Raw genomic sequence first — 22,866 nt, 5'->3', positions numbered from 1 at the left:
CAAAATAATAATGCAACCATTCCACGCTAAAAATTACAACCGAAGGGATATTCCACAAAACATATTTATTTAATCAAATCAGTATTTTCCAGCATTATATATTTTTTAGCAGCTCATGACTAAGAAAGTAAAAAATTAGAAATTTAGGGATCACAGAGTTTCCTGTCATTCATTACCATGGTAAATTGGTGCTTCACTGAGCTTATTAAAAAATGCTTCAGCAATGAAAGTACAGTAGGCTTTCATTTTATGATGTACCTAAAGTGTCAAGACAAAACAGCATCAGGGAAGGAGCATCACTAACATTCCTGTTCCCAGTATTTGAAAGCTAAGACATTGGTTTTCACCAGCTCTTAGGTTATGAGGCTTGAGAGTATCAGCACAGTTTTACTACAGTAAACAAGCTATCAATGTCTCCTCATGCCATAGGTTTAATATCTAAAGTAAGTTTCTCTAATTCCATGGTGTTTACTTACTCTCAGTTCTCCTTCATCCTCCTTCCCTCCTTCACAGGAACAAATAGAAAAAAAAATCTTTTCAACAGAAAACACAACTCACCTCAGAAAGAAAAAAAAGACAGAAACAGACTTGATGCTGACGAGCACAAAATTGCCGTTCACCAGGATGGAAATAAATCAACACTAGAGCTCAAAAATGTGGAGACCACCACAAACAAGAAAAGTTTCAGAAATGTTAGGTTTTTATTATGAAAACCAGATTGCATTTCTCATAGCTGGCAAACTTATTAATCAATAGATGTTTTCAAATAACACTGGATCTTCTGGAAAATTTTCAGGGTAAAAGCAAGAGAAATCACCTTTCCCCAGCTTGTGTCATTCAGAGGAATCAAGATACAGACCCAACTCTTATTGCAACCTCTTCAGAGTAGCAACTTCTGGACTTCAAAAATCATCACATCAAAACTATCATGTTTTTACCCAGAGGCAAAGCTCATTTATTCAACCTGAATCAATTTATGATAATATATTTTCGAAGTTTCATTTTGTGGCAGGATGGGAACACAAAATCACAACAGCATTTTTCTGATACAAGTGTTTTATCAAAACCTTCAAGTGAAAATAAAAGTCAAAAAGTTTGTAATACAAATGAAAGGATAACTTTAAAGGATACTACCAAGATGAATTTAAAATGCAAATTGAGTTTTGTTTTTTTTAGTTCTTGTTGCAGACTAAATACTTCCAAAGACATAATGAAGATCTAGCACCTCATTTTTCAAGCTCTCATCCTAATGAAAAATAGCAAAGACATTATGGTAATGCACAAGAGAAAACAACCAAAGGAACTACTCATAGTTATGATTAGAGATAATCATATCTCCTTTTACTTACTGACCCTGTATGATCAAAACATGTTTCAGGGGAATTTTGGTAAATTGGTCCCCACTGGAAGTGCTACTTAGAAAATCCCTGATCTTCATGCCTGTGGGACTGAAACTTCTGGCCTCAAGCAATGGTTTGTTTCTCCAGGAAACATGCCAAAAGTGTTATCAGCACTTGTGTAAGACTCCAAAGTTTCCCGATTCAAGTAGACCAGGGCTGTCTGCATGTCATTTCTCACACACTGCCAGAAGACCGACTTTCCATAGTTTCTGAAAGCTTCATACAGTTCAACAGCAAGGAACATGCTTGATACTGACAGGTTGGCAGGGGAAGGTTACACTTTACACATATTCATCTTGGTGTTCAGGCTCAAAAATCAAACATCAGTCACCAGCCTGCTGCAGACTTGAGATGTGTTGGCCAAAAAGCATCAGTCCCTGCTTCACGCGCTTTCCAACACCGCCATTCGCCACTCCAGGATCAAGGCATGAGAGCACATGCACGCTGCATGCATTTCATCATCACCTCTTCCTGTACACTCCACAAACCCTTTGGATTTTGCCTCTCACAGATCACATGTGCCATCTTACACACCTCCCTACATCCCCTTCACACTCAGGCACCTTGTTTCTTCTTCCCCTCCTGACAAGGCAGGCTCAGCCTCATGCTCTAGCACAAACAGAAACCTAAGCTATGGCTGTGATTAAAAAAAACAAAGCATGGGGAAAAAAAGGGTTTCCATCTCCTTGTCTCAGTGTGAACCACCGGATACTGAGAAATGTTCGACTTCAAGCTCCAGCCTTAGAAGTGCTCTTTGACATGAGAAATGCCTAGCAGTGGTTAATTAATGGCTTCAATTCAAAGCTCTGACTAATGCTGCATCTAACCTATCATTTATATCTGAAGCAATTCATAAGGAAATGATTGCGTTTTCCCAACCTACCACCCGTGGGTTTGATTCACAGAGCAGTTTCAGTGCACTTGAGTTACATTCCTTTTAGAGGAAAACAGAACAGAAGCTCACATCCAGATGCATTTGAAAGGCAATCCAACTACTAACAATGACTCGATACTTGGATGGCTTCAAGCTGTATGACTGATAGAAACCTTTAGTCCAGATCACCAAAAAAAAAATAAACCTATCTTAAAAGTAAATGCTAAGGGGCCTCAGCATCACCTTTTGAGTTTCTGATTCTTCCAAAAATCCAAACAACATCCATAGAATTAAACCTTCTTTCCAAGTTAGTAGGGTATCAGACTGGCTCATCCAGTTCCTTCACAGACATATTCATACCAGCTCAGCTCTAGTGACACCAGAAATAGCCCAGAACCCCAGCGAAGGTCACACCACTTACCAGGCCACTGCAAGTGCTGATCGCTGCTGTCCCACTGCTGGAGCCGGGCTGCCACGCCGTGCCAAGGAAGTGGCAAGGGACTCCCGAGTGAGTTGAAATCTTCGCACTGGTGTGGTTGCCACGTCTCCTTTCTACTACGTAGTTATGGGAAAGAAAACCCATGTGGACAGTTAAGTTAAAAAACAGATCCTTCTCCTCATGATTAATTTTGTAATATACCACATTTTCACTTTTTCCGAGATCTCTCTTGTTCCTTGGGCTTGAGATGTGGTGGTGTAGATTAAAAGAAAGAAAATGCCCACTTGCATCTACCCTTGCTGGATGAACCACGTGGTATTCTGGCACTGTCTTCACAAATTGCTCTGAGAGAAAGGGAAAAAAAAAAAGGAAACAAAACTAAGGTGAGTGCTAGCCTGTTAAAGGGAAACTCAAGAGCGCAATTCACCACAACATCCTACTGACACAAAGGAAGGCAGTGCACAGATGACCATGGAATACATTCCTCATTTGGGCTTTCTATTCTCCCATTGTAACATTCAGTTTAGAAGCTAAACATTATTCTTTTCAAATATTTCATCACCATTCATATAAAAGACTGACTGTCACACACAGCCCCCTTCCCAATCCCACAAGGGCGGGAAACCCTCCATGTCCTAGGTCTTCAGGACATGGCACTCTGATCAAGGAGATCACCTTCACACATCCAAAAATCTGACCACAGAGCCTTGCAAATACACAAATGTGAAGAGAACACCAATTGACTTGATTATTTGTACTAACAGCACCTCAGTTGCATCAGCTTTAGCAGCTGCCGCAGCTGCAGATTTAGAATTTCAAAGAAGGGTTTGAAGAGAATGAAGTAATCATGCTCTTTTTTATAAGGAGTTCCAAGCAGGGTAGGATTGGAAATCTTATCACTCATCAGGATCTAGGAGGGGAAGAGAGATTATTGACATTGCTGTCCCCTGCTACAACAGGGGAAGCATACATAAGAAGATACAGAAGAAACATCACATGTACCCAATTTTATTTTTTTAAATTTCTGTGAAATGCAAAAACCTCATGCAAATAACACAAATCCATGTAAAACACAATCCATATGAACTCATACCCTAAGGGCCAGATCTGCTGGCATACTTGAATTCTACCCAAGAAATGACAATCTGAACACATTTAATTAAAAAGAAGTTATGATGACATACATTAATCCAGTTCTTCTTTACCCAGAGTTGTTCCTCATTCCCAAAGTCCCAGCCACTTACACATGAAGTGACTACACCTCATTCATTAACTAAGCTGCTTAACAAAGCAATTAGCCTGTTCCAGCTACTTCCAGACTAGGTCTGGTTAGGCAATCCTTTTAGAGGCACTTCTCCCTCCACTGCCTGCACCGTCAAAGCCACAGAGGAGAAACCCTGCCTAAGCAGACAGCTGTCTGGATTCATCCCCTTCAGGAAGCAACACATCTCATTTGTCCTCATTAGCTGCAGTTTAAGACATGGCAGCTTGCATTTCCTCAGGCCATGGACCCCTGAGACACGTGCACTGAAACATTTCCAACAGAAAAGAAAGCAAGACAAAATACACAAAACCCCTGCTTCCCAGCACATATACAACTACATCAGAAATCTGGCATTGTCTCAGTGGCATCTTTACTTCAGAAGCAAGCTTATTCTCTCACACAACAGATTTCTTTGTACACAAGCCTTCCCACCAGCCTACTTGGACTACCTACCAGTGACTTGGAGCCTTTGCAGGACAAGCCACAGCAGTGGGGTTTTGGGCCTTCACAGTGGCAGGTCTTGACAACATGGACACTAATGCCTACCCCAAGTTCTGAGAGACATCTGGCCTTGTCCACATAAGGGGACTGAGACACTGGAAACTCAGAGCACATCTTCATGCCTGCAGTTGGCATGAAGTAAATAGCACAAAAGGTGCCAGATGCCTGGTAAACCAGAGCTCCAGAGTGAAGCAAAAAAAAGGCAGGTAGAAGAGATAAGGAACACTGAAAAATACAACTTATCTGCAGATGTTAAATTGTAAGACTTTGGGGAAGTCCCACATCCCATACTGTGCTAGCAAAGACAGGCTAACAGAGAATGCTGCAAGACCAGGCCCCCATTTCTATGGTTTTCAGCACAACTCATTAAATAATCAAATTAAATGCCTGAAGGAAAACTTACTCACTTGCTGTCACTGTGCGATTTTCCTCTGCCTGATGTCTTGAACTTAATTTGTTGTGGCTTAACTGCTAAACTCCATGCAACACCAAGGACTTGTGGTTTTGGATTTAAAACTATTCAAGGAAGTTTTTTACTTCATCACTACAGCAATTAGTGTGTAGAAGTTAAAGAAAAGTAGACCATCAACATAGATGGAAAATAATACTGAACCATTGGATTGTCAAAGCAGAGAAGTCAAACTCCTTCCACCCACTCGTTAAATACTTGTTTAGTCACTGGAAAGGGGAATTATGCTGCAATAATAATGTACTGTAATATAACTGAAGAAATTAATTATTAAAAAGCCTCCAAAAGACCAGAGGGGATAAGACTACAACACAAAATTCTAACAGAATGAGGCTAACAATATTTCTGCAAGCAATCATGGTAAGTACATTTTTGTCTAGACTGCTGGGTAAAAGTTAGCAAAGGCAATCCTACCTGTAACAGAAAAATTTACTGAGCTCCACACTAAGTCTAAGATAGCATATTTTCTGCCTGGAAGAGAGTGTAAAACAAAGACAGGAGGTACAATTTTGATGATTCCTTTCTTCCCTTCTAGGAAAGAAGAACTAAATACATGCAACCCAGACTGCTCAAAATTAAGGGCTGCATCCTTCAACACTGAATGCCTCTATATAGTAACATGAATTCCTATTAAAACACCACAAGTTCCCATAAAACTTTGCAGTAGCAAACATAAACGGAAGGAATAAATGCCAGTGCCACTGACAAGCCATGGCGGTGGCATGTCACAGCACCCCCCTCGGACACCCAGCATACTCTCCACTCCAGGGAAGTCCTGCCTGTCGAGTGGGCACTGCTCAGGATTTACAGGCCAGGAAAGGTGGCTGTGTAGCTCCAGAGAATGTTTTGTCTTTCCAGAACTACAGCCCCGGCACGTTGGCTTGTGTTGGTGCTGCGAACAAGACTGAAGCAGGGCAATGAGCAGCAGACATTCGAGTCAGGACTTTGCTCTGCAATCACAGTGTCTGCTCAGGCCCTCTGAGAACACAGGACAGGCAACATTCAGGCCCTTCATAATTGTTTGAGGAGCCCAAGTATTGTTTAAGTTGTCAGAGAAATCTTCCCTGCAGACCTTCCTAATTCTGCATCATTGAAAACATCTGATAATATTCAAAACCACTCCTGCCTGTTCTGCTCCTCTGTGGATTCTAATTCGCCACACGTGGCAGAGAATTGCCTTATTAAGAAGGGCTGTACACAAAGTGAATAAACTAGGATAAAGAGAAAAAAATACATGGTCTGTCACACATGACAGGAAAACCACAATTTACTTTAGATACCTAACATGTTCCCTGACAAAATTCCTTTAAAATGTGACACATCATCATTTACCATTGTTTCATCTCCATCTTTGTAGTTTGTGTACATCTGCCCCTCAGACCCTCTGGCTTCTTTTCAAACCACTCCCTGGGATAGGAAGTAGTGTGGCTCATCTTGTGAGGAAGCATCATGCCCAGGAAACACACCAAGCTCCAAAGCCCCATGGAAGAGAGAAGGCCTTATCACTCAGCAAGGGCATCCCTAACTGTCCCATCTATCACACTTATGGATGTGGAGGAAGCAGAATACTTCAGTGGTACCAGATACAAACTTCAGTCCACACTTCACACTGCAAGAAACCTTCCTTTGCAAAAAATTAGCCACATTTTTAACTGCCCCACTACTTAATGCTATTTGCAAACTCTTGGAAAATACTGTTTTAATGCCTAGAAAGTTAAATTAATTCTATATTCATTTCCAAATGCCTGACAATTAAATTGCTACTACATGCTAACACAACCATCCCTGTTCTGTCCCACGTAGAGTCACAGCGATGTAATTGCTGCTAGCATGCACCTTCAATGAATCCAACAGGAACCAGCTTCAGGATAATTGAGAAGTTCACTTTTCAGGGCACCTTATTTAAACACTTTTCATTTTCACGATCTCTGAGGGGTACAGAAGATTTTCTCTTCTGTGTTCAAGCTCTCCTGCCAGCACCACAGCTGTTGATTGCATCAGGAAGCAAAATTTTCTCATACACTTTTGGGTCTTCTACCACCAGGCAGAGTCTTCCAACTACTCATAATTTTACTCCCTTGGGAGCCACTTCTCCTGTTTTCCTTAAACAGGCAAAAACTAAAATAAAAAATAAAATTCCTGTCTTACACTCCCCACAGCAAAAGAAGGAGAAAACCCAACTCTGAGGGCAGCCTCAAAGACACCCCTCCCGCGCATGAAGTCTGACTTGCAATCTACCATCCTCACTGAATGTGAGAAACTCACAGCGGATGTTGAACCCCGGTAACACCAATCCTTCTGGAGCGCCTGCTGCTTTGGTACAGAAGCGATCACTTGTTTAGAAATAAGTAAACAATCAGGACAGTAAACTTCTTCAATTTAGTAGCACAAAACGATTCTGGGATTTAGAGAGCTGCCTCTAAACGAGGAAGATCAGCAAAAAGCAGGGTTTAGCAATTAATACCTTCATCTACACAGCCAAACTCGATGACCGCCCAGGAGCCGCAGGAAGGCGCAGCCAGAGCGCGATGCCCCGCCGAGGGCAGCGCTGGGAGGGCGCCCGGGCAGCACCGGGAGCCGACACGGCCCGGCTCGCCGCCCCTCCCGCCCGAGCAGCGGCACGGAGCCGCGGCCGCTCCGGCTGGAAGCGCACCCTCGGCGGGACCCGCGCCCCGCCGCGCTCCCGTCCCGCCCGCCGCCACTGACCTTGCCCGCCGTCGGGGAACGGGGCGCTGCCGGCCGGCGGGGCCCTGCCCAGGCAGGGCGCTTGGGCGTGGAGGACGAGGAGCCAGAGGGAGACCATGCATGCCGCCCGGCTCCGCGGGACACATGGCATGGTGCGGGCGGGGAGCTGCGAGCGGGGCGCCTATCGGGGCCCCGGCATGGCCGGGCGGCTCCCGGCGCTGCCGCTCCGCGCAAAGGCTGCGCGGGGCCGTCCCGGTGTCTGGTTTCTGACGGCGGAGGGAGGAGGGCTGTGGGGAGGGAGCAGCTCCCGGGATCCCCCGCCTCGGAGCCGCCGGGGTTAACGCGGCGGGACGAACCGGGCCGGGCTGGCGGGGAGGGAGGAGAGGAGAGGCCGCCAGCAGGGGCTGCCTGCCCCCCCTCCGCCCTCCAGCGCGGCCGAAACGGGGCGTTCTCCCCGGCAGCCCTCGGGGAGGGCCGCCCGCGCACGGCAGCGTCTCCTCGCTGGTCTCACGCCCGTGGTCTCTGCTGAGGGGCCGGGGCAAGGCGCCTCGCAGCCCCGCACACGGCCTGGCAGAGGTTCGCCAGCCGCTGGGGAAATGTTCGAGGCACGCGGGAGTTTGACGCGTTTTCCACCACTTTCTGATGCGGTGGGAAAGGATGGCGGGGGTTTCGCCCCACCTGAAGCACCCGTAGCCCATGGCCCCTCGGGGTCAGCAGCCATAGCCCAGTTTCCAGGCTGCCTCATAGAATCACAACGTCAGTTAGGTTGGAAAAGACCTCTGCGATCACCAGCCTGTGACTGAACATCAAAATGTCGGCTAAACCATGGTACCAAGAGCCACATCCAGTGTTTTCTTAAACACCTCCAGGGATGCTGACTCCACCACCTCCCTGGGCATCTAATCATCCTTCCTTGTGAAAAAATTCTTCCTGATGTCCAACCTAAGCATTCCTTGATGCCTAAGACTCCTCAGAGTGCCGATACCATTCTGTGTTTTAGCAGTGTGCTGGCACATTGGGGTTACTTCTGAATGTCGTCCCTTTGTATGGAAAGTTCTTAAATAGCCTTGGCATCTCCATTCTTAAGTGCATGCTACGTGCTTTCTGCCAAGAGTCTCCTCAGGTGGCCTCTGCTATGGTTGCTGCTGAGCCAAGACTCCACAGATGGGTGCCCACTTTGGTGCTGTCTCATGCTTGAGACCTGGGCTGGGTTCCTCATCTGCTTTGATAGCCTCCTGCTTAAAGTTGACTCTGCCATGGACTTATTATATACTTTCATGGCAACTTGTGCTTAATTGTGCTCATTCCCCTGCTCAGTTTTGCCAAGATGAATGGCTGTCACAGTTCAGCTGTGAGAACTGTGAACTCCAGACTCCAGAGCACAAAAATGCAAAAAAAGAGTTAAAGCTCCAAGGTATTCTAAACCAGCTAGAAATGTGGCTTCCCCCAGACAGATAACTCTGGAAACAGACCATATTTATAAAAGAGTCGTAATTGATTTAGGAGTCATCATGTACTCTCTTTTAGATAATGGAAGGACACAGACTGTGCAAAAGATATGGAATATTTGATATCCAACAGCACTTGCCAAGAGAAGATTTGTTAATTGCTAGGTATTTATTTCAATATAGCTGTCTAGGTATTCTGCATATGAAATAGTAGTATTTCATCTGTTACAGTGACAAGTTTCCTGGTGCTCTTGCCATTAGGATTCTTAGTCTACTCACACAGTGGGCACTAGGCTGTTTTGTGAGACTGGGTATTGTAGCCTGATAAGCTCTTTATCAGCACTTCCCTGAAATTAATTTAAAGCTAAGTATGACTGAAATTAATATAACATTTATAGTATTTAGCATCTAAAAAACACTTGACAATTTTTGCATATAAAATGCCACACAATTTGACTTTAATATTTTGAAATAAGTCAGTCAGTGAATAAGAAAGAATCTACACTAAATGAAATGAAAAGGAAAAAGATTGTAAAGTGAGGAGAACAGGCCAGGAGCATTGGAAAGAAGGTATGACAGTTCAAGGGCATATGTTTACAGAGTACTGGTTTAACATAATTGTTGAAGGCCATCAGAAAAATAGCCCTTCTGTGAGAGACATTTAACTATTTGCTTCCATTTTCAGTCATCTCTTTAGGTAGGTGTTCACTGGTAGGTGAATCTGATGAGAGGCAACTAGTATTTCATGCAGGATTCCATCTTGGCTTCTCCCTCAGCAGGAAAACTTAATTCCTGTTGCCCATAATTCTCTCAAGCCCTGGAAGTGAAGGAGAACTAAAAGCTTTAGGAACTCAAGAGAGTTTGTGGGAATGCATTTTACTTTGATTTTTTTTTTTTGTTTTTTAAAATTTTTTTTAATGACAAAAATTTGTAGATCCAAAAGTTGTACAGAGTGGAGAAAGAGAGCTGTGGGAATGTGGTCTGAGACATCTATAACTCTCTGGGCTTTGTGCCAGCATGCACATACAGAGACGAAATGATTCACTGGGTGTAGTGTCAGAAAATACCCGGGGGGACGGTAGGGTTCCTGCTTCAGGGATGGTGTGGCTGTAGCTGACACAGTCACAGTGTCCAAAACACAGCACTGTACCAGCTACTAAGTAGAAAACTACGTCTATCCCAGCTGAAAACAGGACACACACACAGAGTGTGTGCCATGTGAAAATGTGAAGCCATGGCACAAGTCAAAAGCACTCTCCTGCTGTGAGTACATACCGAGGCCAGCTATTTTAAGTGAACAGAATTTATGGCACTGCATCTTGCCAGTGGTTTCCTGTTCCAAAGAGGCATAACCTGAGGTTTTGGAGTATTTTTTGAAAGTCAGTGCATTTTGGTTTTTTTGCTAACTCAACCTCAATCATAAAGAGAAAAAGAATACAGCACCACATCAGCTGTGTTCTTTTGGCAACAAAGTTATTGCAGTTCAGTGGGTGCAGCTCTGCACAGAACAGCCTGTACATTTATTGAAAGGTCACAGTCAAGAGACACAATCAAGCCTGGACTGACAAACCAGAAACAATATCCGGACTCTTTTAAATGTAAGTAGACTTCCAGGACAGCCATAAAAGAAATGCATGTATTGCAATTTATATGTATGTAGAAATGTTTACAGAGAGACAGAAAAGCAGAGGTTCTGAGCAGCAGGGAACTAAAATACAAATTATATGATTTGACATAGAGGAGTTGCTTCAAAATGAAGTCCGTGTGAAGACAGTCAGGAAATTTTGCTTTGCCAGGAATGAGAGTCTCCTGCCCAAAATTTAAAGATATAAAATTATATAATACACACTGCTCTGCTCTTCTAGTCAGCAGGGAGAGAAGATACTTCTGGAGGATAACACATCCCTTTCTGTCACATCCAAGGTGAAACACTATTCAGACCTGACTGTTAATAATCCAGGCACCTTAACAGTTTGCTTGGACTAGAAATGGCAAGAAGGTGGATCACACCTAGTGTGGTGGGCTTAGACTATGCTGTGATTCTGTGAAATTGTGACTATTGGCAGGGATATGAACTGAAAGAGAATGACTTTGAATCCCAAGGACCCCGTGGAGTTTGCTGGGTAATTGCAATTGTTGATTTACAGCAGATTTATACAGGGGTTTGTGAGTACATTTTTTAAATTTTTCTTTTTTAAATCTTTAATCTCATTCCCTGTTTCTCATCAGGGATGCAGCCTCTTAACACAGCTAACTATTGGTAATTGAGCCAGAGACATCGTTGGATCTCTCGACTTACATTTCATTATAGTCTTTACAGATTTTTGGGACTTCATAAGTTACTCTTGCAAAAAATATATATATATATTTGCTGACATTCCACTTCTGGTTTGTCTGTGGGCAGACTCAGGTAACAGAATGAAGCAAACTCTAGTCAGTGATTCTTTGACATGAAGTTTTTTTGTATGCTCACACTAAGATTCCTCGTGAGTCTTCAAACATGGATTGTTATTTATAATTGGTAAATTAATTCACAAAATTATAATTTTGTGCTTGAACTATGTGAGTTTAAAAGCTCGTTGGTCATACTCTCCATATTAACCAAATAAAAGCATGTTTCTGGTGCAACAGGTCACTTTGAATTAACTTTTTATGAAAGTTCGTGCCAGAAAAATATGTTCTCAGTGGTCTGCCAGACCAGAATTTCTAGAATTCAATCTAGAAAGCAAATTATGAGAGGATGATGACCATGATTAAAGTTGGGTTGTTTTGGTTTTTTGTTTTGAGGGTAGGGGGGGAAGTGGTGTTGTTTGCTTGGGTTTTTTTAAATTAAAACCTATCTCTATGTCCAAATAATACTTTCTGGAGGATATGTCTCGGTCCATGAATCATGGTATGACCATTGTGTTACCTGAGACTTTGTAATGAAAGCCTGTATACATTTCCTACTACACTCTTAAGAAAAGAATTGCCATGAAAATCTTCCCATGGTGGACACACACCAAGTCACACCAAGTTCACTCTCAGGATGGAAAAGGTAAGAGTTGTAAAATCCAGTTGAAAATGTGCTGTTAACAGTTACTGTCTGAATTTAGTCAAAAGAATGAGACTGTAGCCCTGAGCTCATAAAAAACCAAAGGGAGACCATAGCGGTTTCAGAAATTAGAACTGAGAAACTAAACTAATATGAAATATCCCTTTCCTGTTTTCTAGTTTCCTTCTGCTGATTCTCCAGAATTTTGTTTGAGAGAAGATGCCATAAAAATAATTATTTGTAAAACAGAATTCAATTGCAAGAATGCAACATTTAAAAAATAATATAAAGTATACACATACTAGTAAATCTTTTTAATAAAGTTTGTTCTAGAGCTTTACTATTACTGCTTTTTGCTTCAGTGTGTCAAATTTAAAAAAAAAAACCCTCTTACTACTACAAAAATATCCTGAGAAATAGTCCCCTGTTTCTGTATTTAGTGATACATTCAATATTTTAAAAATCTGCTTTAAGCTACAAAAATGCCTTTCATATTGAAAACAGAACACCATCTCCCTTGCCAAAACATTTCAAAGGAGCATACAGCTGGTTCAGTCACTGTTGTAATTATAATAAATCTTTTGTTTGTGTATGAGGTCTGTAAAGGGAGTGAAAAATTATAGGAATTTTTTGGAGTAAATTGTAGGAAAATTACCATTTTCAGCAAATGTTTATTTGGCATATTTATCTGAAACATTTTTTTAATGCTATTTGAGAAACACCTGCAGGACACTGACACAATATAGTCAAAACCAATGGGGACTTTCTGTTGGTGGTCTGAACTGGTGCTTTTTTAAGTTTACTGTACTGATTGATGCTGCCTGCAGGCAAACTAGCAATCTCAGCCCCATGGATTATTTTAGCATGGTACTATATATACACAAAAAAAGCCTCTGCCTGATTTGTTCGGGATTAACAGAATACACAAAGCAGCCATTTTTTCACCGTTATCACTAGAATTATGTCATGGAAGCCTCTGCCTGTCAAGTTTGCTACAGTTTTCAGAAAGTTTGAGTAAGTAACACCAATTGCACTGACACTTGGATAAAAAGACTCCGGGAAGTTACATGTTAGCAACAAGTCTTTGGCCTCATGGATGGAATGAATAGAGAAAAAACAGAAGACAGTATCTTCCAGAACAATAACCCTTGTTACTGTATCTGATGTATTTTGCAATCCTTTTTGAAAGCTGATGGAAGTGTTTGTTCTGACAGTGTGTTAATAAATCATTATTTCTTTTATTATTTATCTAGGTGTTACAAGTTCCCTTACCTGCCTCTGAAACTTCTCTGAGATGGAGAATGACAAAAGAAAAACCACCCAAGACTAAAAAGGAGTTTTTCTGGGAGTCAAAACATGAGCAAAAACCTTGGAGTATCATTTCACACCTGCAGCCCTGAGTTCAAAATCCACTACCAGTGTTCCCAGGAGGTACCTGAGTTCACACTCCATTGCTTTTTCTGGGTGGCTAACAGAAAAAGCAACATAACATTGGACATTATTTCCCTCCTCTTACCCTTTCTGAATCATTATTACTGTTCAGTCTCAGCAATGTATCATCAAGATGTGCAAAGCAGAAAAAATGGTAGAAGAAATTATTCTATGCAAGACATGTTTGATGCAATTTTTCCAGTGACGTATTTAAAATTGGATGTGAAGATAGCAATGTGATGAGAATAGGTCAGAATTCAATCTAGAAAAATCCACTTCTGCCCTATCAATCTTACTAATAATTTACCAAGTGAACCTGTCATAGTCTCTGCATGGCTCAAGTACAGCTTATTTTTTCCTTGTGGGCAAATACTAGCAGGACTAAGAGAAGAGGGAAAATTGAACAAGAGCTTGCTTATTTCAAATATTTTACTAACCTTGGTTTTGGGTAAGTGCTGATTCTAGTGCTAAGGCAGCCATTGCTGCTGTGGGCTGGGGTGCACCTCACCCTGTTCACTCTTTACAAAACCTCTGCAAGTCTGTTTGAAACTCAGTATTTTCTCATTGCTCGTTTATATGATGGTTCTGCTGCTGGTGTTAGGTATCAGTGGCTTTCTCTTCTGCATGTACTGTTTTACAGTTGACCATGCAACACTGATGGGACTAATGGGGTTGTTATATTTCACCACAAGGATGATTTCCTCTGGTTGAGAGAATTTGAAAAACTGTTGCTATTCAGCAGGCTAAGAGATGCAGCTTAATGTCATATATTGAAAATGCCACCCCAATGCAGCCATAGTCGGTGATTAAGAGGTATGGAAGCCTAGGAAAAAAATCCATAATTTGGAAAAAGTGTGAAAATATGCTGGATTTGGTTGGGGTGAAGTTATTTTTCTTCAAAGTGGCTGGTATGGAGATGTTTTGGATTTGTCCTGAGCAGCGATGATAACACAGAGATGTTTTAGTTACTGCTGAGCAGAGCTTACACAGAGCCAAGGTCGTTTCTGCTTCTCACACTGCCACACTGGCAGGGAAGCTGGGGGTGCTTGTGGGATTGGGAGGAGGCACAGCTGGGAGAGGTGACCCCAACTGACCAAAGGGATGTTCCAGACCGTATGATACCGTGTTCAGTCTACAAAGTGGAGGGAAGAAGAGGAAAGGGGGCATGTTTGGCATGATGACATTTGTCTTATCAAGTCACTGTTACACGTGATGGGCCCTGCTCTCCTGGAGATGGCTGAACTCCTGCCTGCCCATGGGAAATGGGGAATTAACTCCTTGTTTTGCTTTGCTTGCATGTGCAGCTCTTGCTTTCCCTAATAAACTGCCTTTATCTCAACCCTTGAGTTTTCCAGCTTTTACCCTTCCAATTTTCTGCCCAATTATGCTGGCGGGGCAGTGAATGAGTGCTGGCTGGTTCTACAGGGTCCCTGCAGATACAAATCAAAGTGATGAGTGGACTGGTGATAACAAATGGCAGACACGACTGTCTTTGCAGGAAGTTCAGTGAGATAAATCAATGGAGAAATAATATACTTGTTAAATGTTCCGTAAATCTCCCCCAGATGGCTGATTCACAGTGCTTTACTTAGGTATATTCAGAATCTATTTGGTTTTCAAAATGCGCAGTTACCTTGATTTATTTAAAGGCAGAATACAAGAAGGAAAGCCTCGGTTCCTATTCCCATCGATTGCTCTCTGTTTCTGCTGCCAGCTTGGTAGGGAAGCGATTTTTGGGCCCCGCGCAAGACAGGGGGGCCCCCTGCGGGCGGGATCCCTCTGCCTCCGGGGAAGCGGCTGCTGCTGCTCTTGCCTTCGCCCACGCGCTGCACCGATAGCCGGGCTTTACAGCTCCCCTTGTCCGTGCAGTTCGCTTTAAAATTAGGGAGAGACACCGTCTCCCGGCGTCCCAAAAGCAGGAGAGGCGTTCGTGGCTCGTGGGGGTTCGTGGGGAGTGCGGTCTTTCAGGGCACGGCGAAGCGCGGTCCGGCTCGGTACCGGGGTTTCTCCGGCGCGAAAGCGCAGGTGGTTTCGGGCTCACCCTGCGGGTCAGCGGACGTGCGACATCCCCAAAACTTGTCCCCACGCAGGAGGGGACAGGTTCTGTGGGAGCTGATCCGCGGGGTGCACATCGGGGAGAGGGGATCACATCGGGGAGAGGGGATTACATCGGGGGAGTGAGGATCACATCGGGAGAGGGGGGATCATATCGGGGGAGGGGGCACGACACCGGGGGAGAGGGCACGACACCGGGGGAGAGGGCATCACGTAGGGAGGAGGGCATCACACCGGGGGAGAGGACATCGTCTCTGGCTGGGCGCTTGCCGCACTGAGCCCTCGGGAACGCCCGGCTGGTCCACACGCGCGGTTCCCCGCCAGGTGTGCGGGACGGGACGGGACGAGACGAGACGGGATGGATCGAGACGGGATGGATCGAGACGGGACGCGGCGGGACGGGCCGAGCCAGGCCGGGACAAGATGGAACGGAACGCGGCGGGAAGGAACGGGACGGGACGCGGCGGAACGGGGGCGGTGCGCGGGGAGCAGCCGCGGGGGCAGCGGGGCGCGGCGGCCGCGCTCAGCACCGGGGAGAGCTCCGCGCCCACCGCGCATGCCCCGCCCCGCCGGCGCGGATAAAAGCGCGGCGCGGAGCCGAGCGGCGCCAGCGGTGGCACCTGCACAGCCGGCAACGCGCGGTCCCCGGACCCTGCCGCCGCTCCAGCAGCCCGCCCGCCGCTGCCGCTGGTCAGCGTCTGGGGAAAAAGCTCCCGCGGACCCGTCTCCCACCCTAGCATGGGATGGGCGAGCCCTGCGAGCGCGGTGCCTGCTCGCCAGCCGCTGGCATAAAGGAAGGAGCGCACCGGGAGTCCTGGGACACGCCGCTGGGCTTTCTGGAAGGCGCTCAGATGGACAACGGGAGCAACGTGTCCTTCTTGCAGCTCTTGAAGAATATCAACCTGGAGCGAGCTGACGGGATGCAGGGGGACAGCTCTGATGTCGTGAGGATTGTCATCTCGCTGGTGTATTCCGTGGTGTGCGCCCTGGGACTGGTGGGCAACCTGCTGGTGCTCTACCTGATGAAAAGCAAGCAAGGCTGGAGGAAATCCTCCATCAACCTCTTTGTGACCAGCCTGGCAGTGACTGACTTCCAGTTTGTGCTGACCTTGCCATTCTGGGCAGTGGAGAACGCGCTGGACTTCAACTGGCTCTTCGGCAAGGCAATGTGTAAGATCGTCTCCTATGTGACAGCAATGAATATGTATGCCAGTGTATTCTTTCTCACTGCCATGAGTGTGGCTCGATACCGCTCTGTGGCTTCAGCCTTGAAGAATCAGCGTCGAGGTGACCCACTGGGTGGCTGCTGCTCTGCCAAGTGGCTTTGTGCACTCATCTGGCTGTCGGCTGTCCTGGCTTCCCTGCCCCATGCAATTTTTTCCACCACTGCCACTGTCTTTGATGATGTTCTCTGCCTTGTCAAGTTCCCAGAGGGCCAAGGCAACAATGCCCAGTTCTGGCTTGGTCTGTACCACATCCAGAAGGTGCTGCTGGGCTTCGTGGTACCGCTGGTCATCATTAGTCTCTGCTACTTGCGCCTGGTACGCTTCATCAGTGACAAGCACGTGGGCAGCACCTGCAGTGGCCCCAGCATCAGGCGCCGCTCCAAAGTGACTAGGTCAGTGTCCATCGTGGTGCTGTCCTTCTTCTTGTGCTGGCTGCCTAACCAAGCACTTACAACGTGGGGGATACTCATCAAACTCAACGTGGTGCACTTCAGTAATGAATACTTTCTCTCCCAAGTGTACCTCTTCCCCATCAGCGTGTGCCTGGCACATTCCAACAGCTGCCTCAATCCCATCCTCTACTGCCTCATGCGCAGGGAGTTCCGCAAGGCACTGAAGAGCCTCCTCTGGAGGATCACCTCACCTTCCCTCACCACTATGCGCCCTTTCACTGACACCACCAAGCCTGAGAAGGAGGAGCAGGCCCTGCATGCCGTGATGCCTGTCCACCCTGTCCCTGCTGCTCCCCGTGCTGCAGCCATCCAAGCAGAGGTGGCCTATTACCCTCCAGGGGTGGTGATGTACAACAGCCGCTACGACCTGCTGCCTGCCAGCTCCATGGAGCAGCACTGCTGAGATGGCAGGGGGCTCTGGGGGTGGGACAGTGCCAGATGTGGCCTGGGGATATTGAATGCCTGGTCAGGACAAGGGGAGGAGGGATGAGTAAAGGAGGACTTCTGTGTGAGAGATGCTCTTTTGTGGTTTTGTCTGCCCTCGGAGACCCTTGATGGACATTGTTGTCTGGAGAATGCACCCTGAGCTGGAGAGCAGGGCTAGGAGGAGGTAGTGGTGGGGTGTCTCTATGAAATGCCTTTTAGTGCTTGTACCTCTTCTGGGGAACAAGAACTGGTGAGGCTGATGGGACTCCAGCCAGGGAGGATGCAGGATGTGCAAAGCACCACAGGAAGGAGAGGGGCTGGTTGGGGTGGGCTGGGGCTGGAAGGTGTCAAACGTGTCCCTTCAAGCTGGAGCTGCAAGCAGCAAGAGGCCAGCAGCCCTTGCACCCTTTGTGTTTGTCTGTGCCAGGGAGAGGAGCTGAGCTGCTTTCTCACTGCTGCAGGACCCTGTAAACAGTGCAGGCCTGACGGGTCACTGCTCCCCAGGTTCCACTGAAGGCACGGGGAGCCTCTCTTCTATTTCAAACCTGCCCTGAGGGGAACTGTCAGGACAAGTTCAGGCTTGGTCCCTTTCTTCTCTTCCAGGGGCTTAGGAAAGAGAGGGGACAAGACTGTGCTCCCCTCCACATCAGTGCAGGATCTGCTTTTCCAGCTACCCCCTCCCCCTCAGCTGCTGCCAGGGTATAGAGCAACCTAGACAGTCAAGGAGAAATCCAAGGACAGAATTTGCAGCTTCACAAGGAGGTGTTGCTTTGCCTGGGTTTGGACGGAGGGTGTAAGCCCCCTAACATTGTTCCTCAGCCTCTCTCCAGGCCCCTGAGGGGAAAGGAAACCTCACAGCCCCAGACCATGTGTAGCAAGACAGCATCTCCCCCAGGGCACTGAGGTTGCAGGCTTAATTTTTGCTGCACTTCAGACTGTTCATATTTCACTACAGGAAATCAGCACAATTGTAAATAAAATTAAAACAAGCAAACAAAAAACCAAGGGGGAAAAGAAACAATCCTAGTCACTTCAAATCACTTGCTCTGGGATACTTCAGGTTCACTTAAAACCAAACACAAAGGCTTTAGTTCTGCTGAGTGTTTTCACTGTCACTTGCCAGAGTTTCCGTGAAGTTCAGTTCCTCTGGTCTGAGCAGCCCTAGGGCCTACAGTGCTTATGTAGCCTAGAGAATGTAAGGGATTGGCCTGTCCCAGTCTCCGTTCTAGAGAAATGACTAGCAAATAATTTGAGGCTGATCTGAATCAAACTTCTAGGGGGATGAAAAAAGTGTATTTTTAAGCTGTGAAAGTTTTTATGATAAAATTATATATCTACTTCTTAAAATATTTTTTTTAATTATGGGGAAAAGAATTTGAAATCAAATTATCAAAATATTTGTTTTAAAAGATAGGAAAATGCAACAGTTCTGGTTTTGTTTTCAGAATACAAGTTCATTAATCCCTAATATTGCATATAAGATGATTATTTAAATATAATTTTCAAAACTCTTTTCTATTTCCAACCCCTTTCCATGCAGTCTAACTCCAGCATCTGCCTAACTCTGCTAAAAAGGCATTTATGCAGAGGGTTGTTTGTCACCTCTAAGTATTGACATGAAGCAAACTTGCTATTTCTCTCCAGAGAAAACTGCAACGCCATAGTGGCAATTACTCTTTTCAGACTCTGTAAGGTTTACTCTATATGTTGATAACTCCTGTTGTAAAACTCATGTTTGATCTGAAAGCAGCTTATTCTGCTATTTGTAAGGAGAAGTTGTTCTCTTTTTTTTCAAGGCAGAACAGACTTCTCCAGCCTTGAGCACTTGCTAGGGGGGAAGATACTGATTTACAAGTTGTCTGAAGAAAAGCAGAAGTGAGCTGGTGGCTGCTGGGCGTATTTACACAGATGCAAAGACTCCGAAGAAATCAGACATATCCACAGAAGAACTTAAGCATCTAAGTACTGTACAACTGCCTCTCTAACCTCCTAAATCCTGACTTGGTTGACAGGTGAAGTCTATAGGTACTTAAAGTTTTTTCTAGTAAAATTTTTGTGCCTAGAAATCTGTTCCTGAGCATGCCTAAATCTGCTTGATTCTGTAGCACTTATTTCTGTGCTTTATGGGGATATCTCTGTTGGGACTGGCCACAGTGTGTATCCTGTGAGGGAGGTAACTTTGCATCCCAACACAGAAGACCCTGTGCCAGGCCACACTAAGCCAGGAGCGGCTGTGAACTTAACTCATTCCCCCCATCCCTCCCTTTGAATCTGTGCCTGGATGTGCTGCTTCTGTCCCAGCTTCAATGTATGTGCAGATTATGCTCCTTCCCCTTCCCTTGTGAAATGCTAAATTAGTGGGCACAGCTATCCTCCACGGCTTGAGAGATTCAGCTCCCCCTTTCCCACATCCCAGGGAAATGGTTGAATCTCTGGGCCCCTTTGTGAATGTGCTCATGTTCTCTGGCTTGAAACAGTTCCCTGTTGCATGAATTGCTGGCTGTTGCTGGAGCATAAGGTCAGTGAAAGCCCTCAAACACTGCTTGGCAGTGGTTAGGGTGCAATCTCCAAAGAGGAACTGTGAAGAGATTTTTTCACTTCAACTGCAGAATAGAAATTGGATCCAGATCTGGGTTCTAGGTCTCCCCTTCCCAAGAACAGTGGTTAACTCACTCACAGGTCCTGGCTCAATTAAGTTCCAGTATGCTCTTCAGGAGCCTGAGGTTTTTCTAGACCTGCAGGTAAAGCAGCTTAATGTGCTAAAGGATTTGCAAAAAACTGCATTCTTCTTCTGTGAGAAAGCCCTAATATCTGTGTTCCGGGGTAAGAAAGCTGCACTGTTGTATGAGAAAAGGACACCATGAACTCTTAAGTCCAGAGTTCAGAGAGATATAATTGCATTTCTATAGGCCAGGAGAAAGTATCTAAATTAAGGACATGGGAGGAATCTCACAGCCAGATGCTCTTCTTGCTGTTTGCTTTTGAACAACAAAATTTCTTGCTTAACTTGTTGGAAATGTATTCCCTATCTGATGTTTAACTGTTTTTGTGCATTAAATAAACAGCTGTCCAAGTGTCTAAAGTGTAACTGTGAATTTCAGTAGATAGCAAGCTGCCTGAAAGAGAGCCTCTGTGGTGCTCAGCATGGCAAAACCCATGTACTTTTGTGGATGTCAATGCAGACATAATTTTGTGCCAGGAAAACAACACAGTAAAACAGGTGGTGTTCAGAACAATGCATAGTTAGCCCAGAATGCTGGCAATGTACCACTCTCAGAGGAAACCCCAGGTGCCTGATCACTAGAGACATAAAAATGTCACATTTGGCCAATCACCCAAACATGAAAATACCTTGAGTGTGTAGGGACTATGAAATTAGAAGGCAACTCTTTTTCAAGTCACTGATCCACCAGGTGTAGGTCATGGATCTGCTGTTTGAATGAGGCACAACCCATCCACACTTGGCCAAATGCTGGTTCAGGCCACACCAGCAGCCCAGGCTGTGCAGGTCAGTGTGTGTCCAGCACAGCCAAAGAGCACACCTCTAGCAACATGTGCGCAGAGAGAAATTTTGCTTCACCTGTGCCGTGAGTCTTAGATAACAGCAAGAAATCCGTGCTCTGTGTTGCACAGGCAGGGGCACCAGCCTGGGTCTTGGCAGAAGGTGCAGTTTCTCCGTGTGCATAGGGTGTGTGGCCTCAGCAGAGGGTTTTTCCAGCTCAACAACAACAAATCCTACCAAGTATCTGGGGGTTCATAAGTAAAGAGTAAAACACACTTCAAAACCACTCCTGTTTCCTGCAAATGTTTGTGTCTTCATTTGTAACAATCACCTTTTCGTGGACTAAAATAAACATTGCTGAAGGCTACAAAACAATACTTACAGAGTTCTTGACAAGATTTTTATTCTTGTTCTCCTCCTGTTACGAATTCCTGATAGGGTGCTGGTGGAGAGGTGCACATGGTCATAGCAGGGTAGGGACCTGAAGGTGCAGGCTGACATCTAGTGACAAACTGAGAGAACCTTTAAAGACCGGATATTTTCATCAGGCAAAGACTTTGATTGCTTAGGGACGTTTAAATATCTCAGCCCCTTAAATAACTAACCAAGGTCTTAATGTAATAACAACCTCCAATTGCATTTCCAAATTTCCCTTTGAAATGCCTCTTCAGTGGAAATACTGTTTCGCTTTCTCAGTGAGTTATTCTGGCACTCACTTTAGCAGTAAAAAAAATCCAGTCCCCTTCATTCTCATTCATGACTGTCTACTCTAAAACTTGATTATTCAATTGAGTCCCTGCACAGAAACTCTGATCTAATTCATATCCCTGAGCTGGAGCAGGAATAGATATGGGTGTGGTGCAGCTCAAGGACATTAGATTGAGAGCTTGGATCTCCTTTTTTTAGTGAGGGTCATTTCTCAAATGAAAATTCTTATTTTTCCATTTAAAGGGGGTCGCTGAAAATACCTTGTTATCATGAGGAGAGCAGTTAAAAGAATCTCCTCTAGATACAATCTCAGTATCAGTCACTGACATGGGTAGCCAGTTAACTTGCTCCTATGCTAAAATGTAGCTGATAATACACATAAGCAGGTTTCTCTGCCTGTGTCTCTGCGTAGCTTCAGAGTCCTTCCCAAAATCTTAATTGTAAGTTATAGACTCACAGGATGGCCAAGAAAATTGGGCCAAAAGATCAGCTGGACACAGAAGCAGTTTATTTAGTTAACAAGTTTTTGGAAACATTGACTACCAGGTTGGAAAGGACTGGTTACTATTCAGTGTGTGAAATGACAAAATAAAGATATGTCACTCAGATATCAGCTCTCTCCCTTACTCACCCATTCCTTGGGACAATGAGATACTGTTTCTCCAAGCACTTGTGATTTTCCTTCAGATCAGCTGAATGAGTATGGTCAGTTGTACAGTGATCAAACTAACTATTCAACACTGACTTCTAAAATCATTGTTCAATGAACCTTTCCACTTTCACTCAGCTGAACCTCACACTGGATAAAACTGGAATCTTGTGGAAAATGACTGGTTTCTGTATTTGTGAAGAAGCCTGATCAGCACATTCACACTGGGAGAGGTGGATTCTACACCAGGGGGTTGTGCCACCATTCAAAGGGTCCTCAGTGGGCTGGAGAAATGGGCTGACA

The 22,866-nt window shown here is 45.1% G+C and overlaps 2 protein-coding genes across 4 annotated transcripts in view; one reads left to right on the top strand and one right to left on the bottom strand.

Annotated features, from left to right (window-relative positions):
• ADAMTS12 (ADAM metallopeptidase with thrombospondin type 1 motif 12) overlaps positions 1-7,883 on the bottom strand; it is a 159,050-nt gene extending 151,167 nt beyond the window's left edge. Inside the window, exons 1-2 of one of the 2 annotated variants that reach the window (XM_048291834.1) lie at positions 7,654-7,883; positions 2,696-3,057 (exon numbers count right to left, since the gene is read on the bottom strand). In XM_048291834.1, coding sequence (XP_048147791.1) covers positions 2,696-3,057; positions 7,654-7,783 — 492 coding nt within the window. In that variant the 5' untranslated portion in view covers positions 7,784-7,883. The remainder of the gene's footprint in view (positions 1-2,695; positions 3,058-7,653) is intronic. The other variant, XM_048291833.1, reaches the window with a different exon arrangement.
• An 8,336-nt stretch (positions 7,884-16,219) lies between these two features.
• RXFP3 (relaxin family peptide receptor 3) lies at positions 16,220-21,583 on the top strand. Of its 2 annotated transcripts, XM_048292714.1 has the most exons (2): positions 16,220-17,597; positions 19,501-21,583. In XM_048292714.1, exons 1-2 carry the CDS (start codon positions 16,344-16,346, stop codon positions 19,534-19,536), a joined length of 1,290 nt encoding a protein of 429 aa, XP_048148671.1. In that variant the 5' UTR covers positions 16,220-16,343; the 3' UTR covers positions 19,537-21,583. The 2 variants fall into 2 exon arrangements, with proteins under 2 accessions (XP_048148671.1, XP_048148670.1); XM_048292713.1 differs by having other exon boundaries at positions 16,220-21,583.
• The last annotated feature ends 1,283 nt before the right edge of the window (positions 21,584-22,866 follow it).

The sequence above is a fragment of the Corvus hawaiiensis genome, chromosome Z, assembly GCF_020740725.1.
Source record: "Corvus hawaiiensis isolate bCorHaw1 chromosome Z, bCorHaw1.pri.cur, whole genome shotgun sequence".
In the NCBI taxonomy this organism is placed as follows: domain Eukaryota; kingdom Metazoa; phylum Chordata; class Aves; order Passeriformes; family Corvidae; genus Corvus; species Corvus hawaiiensis.
Note: the sequence above shows the minus strand (reverse complement) of the source record. Positions and strands in the feature narration are given on the sequence as shown.

What these genes read in the sequence shown, in the direction of transcription:
- RXFP3 (XM_048292713.1), top strand. Translation starts at nt 16,344, where the DNA reads ATGGGCGAGCCCTGCGAGCGCGGTGCCTGCTCGCCAGCCGCTGGCATA.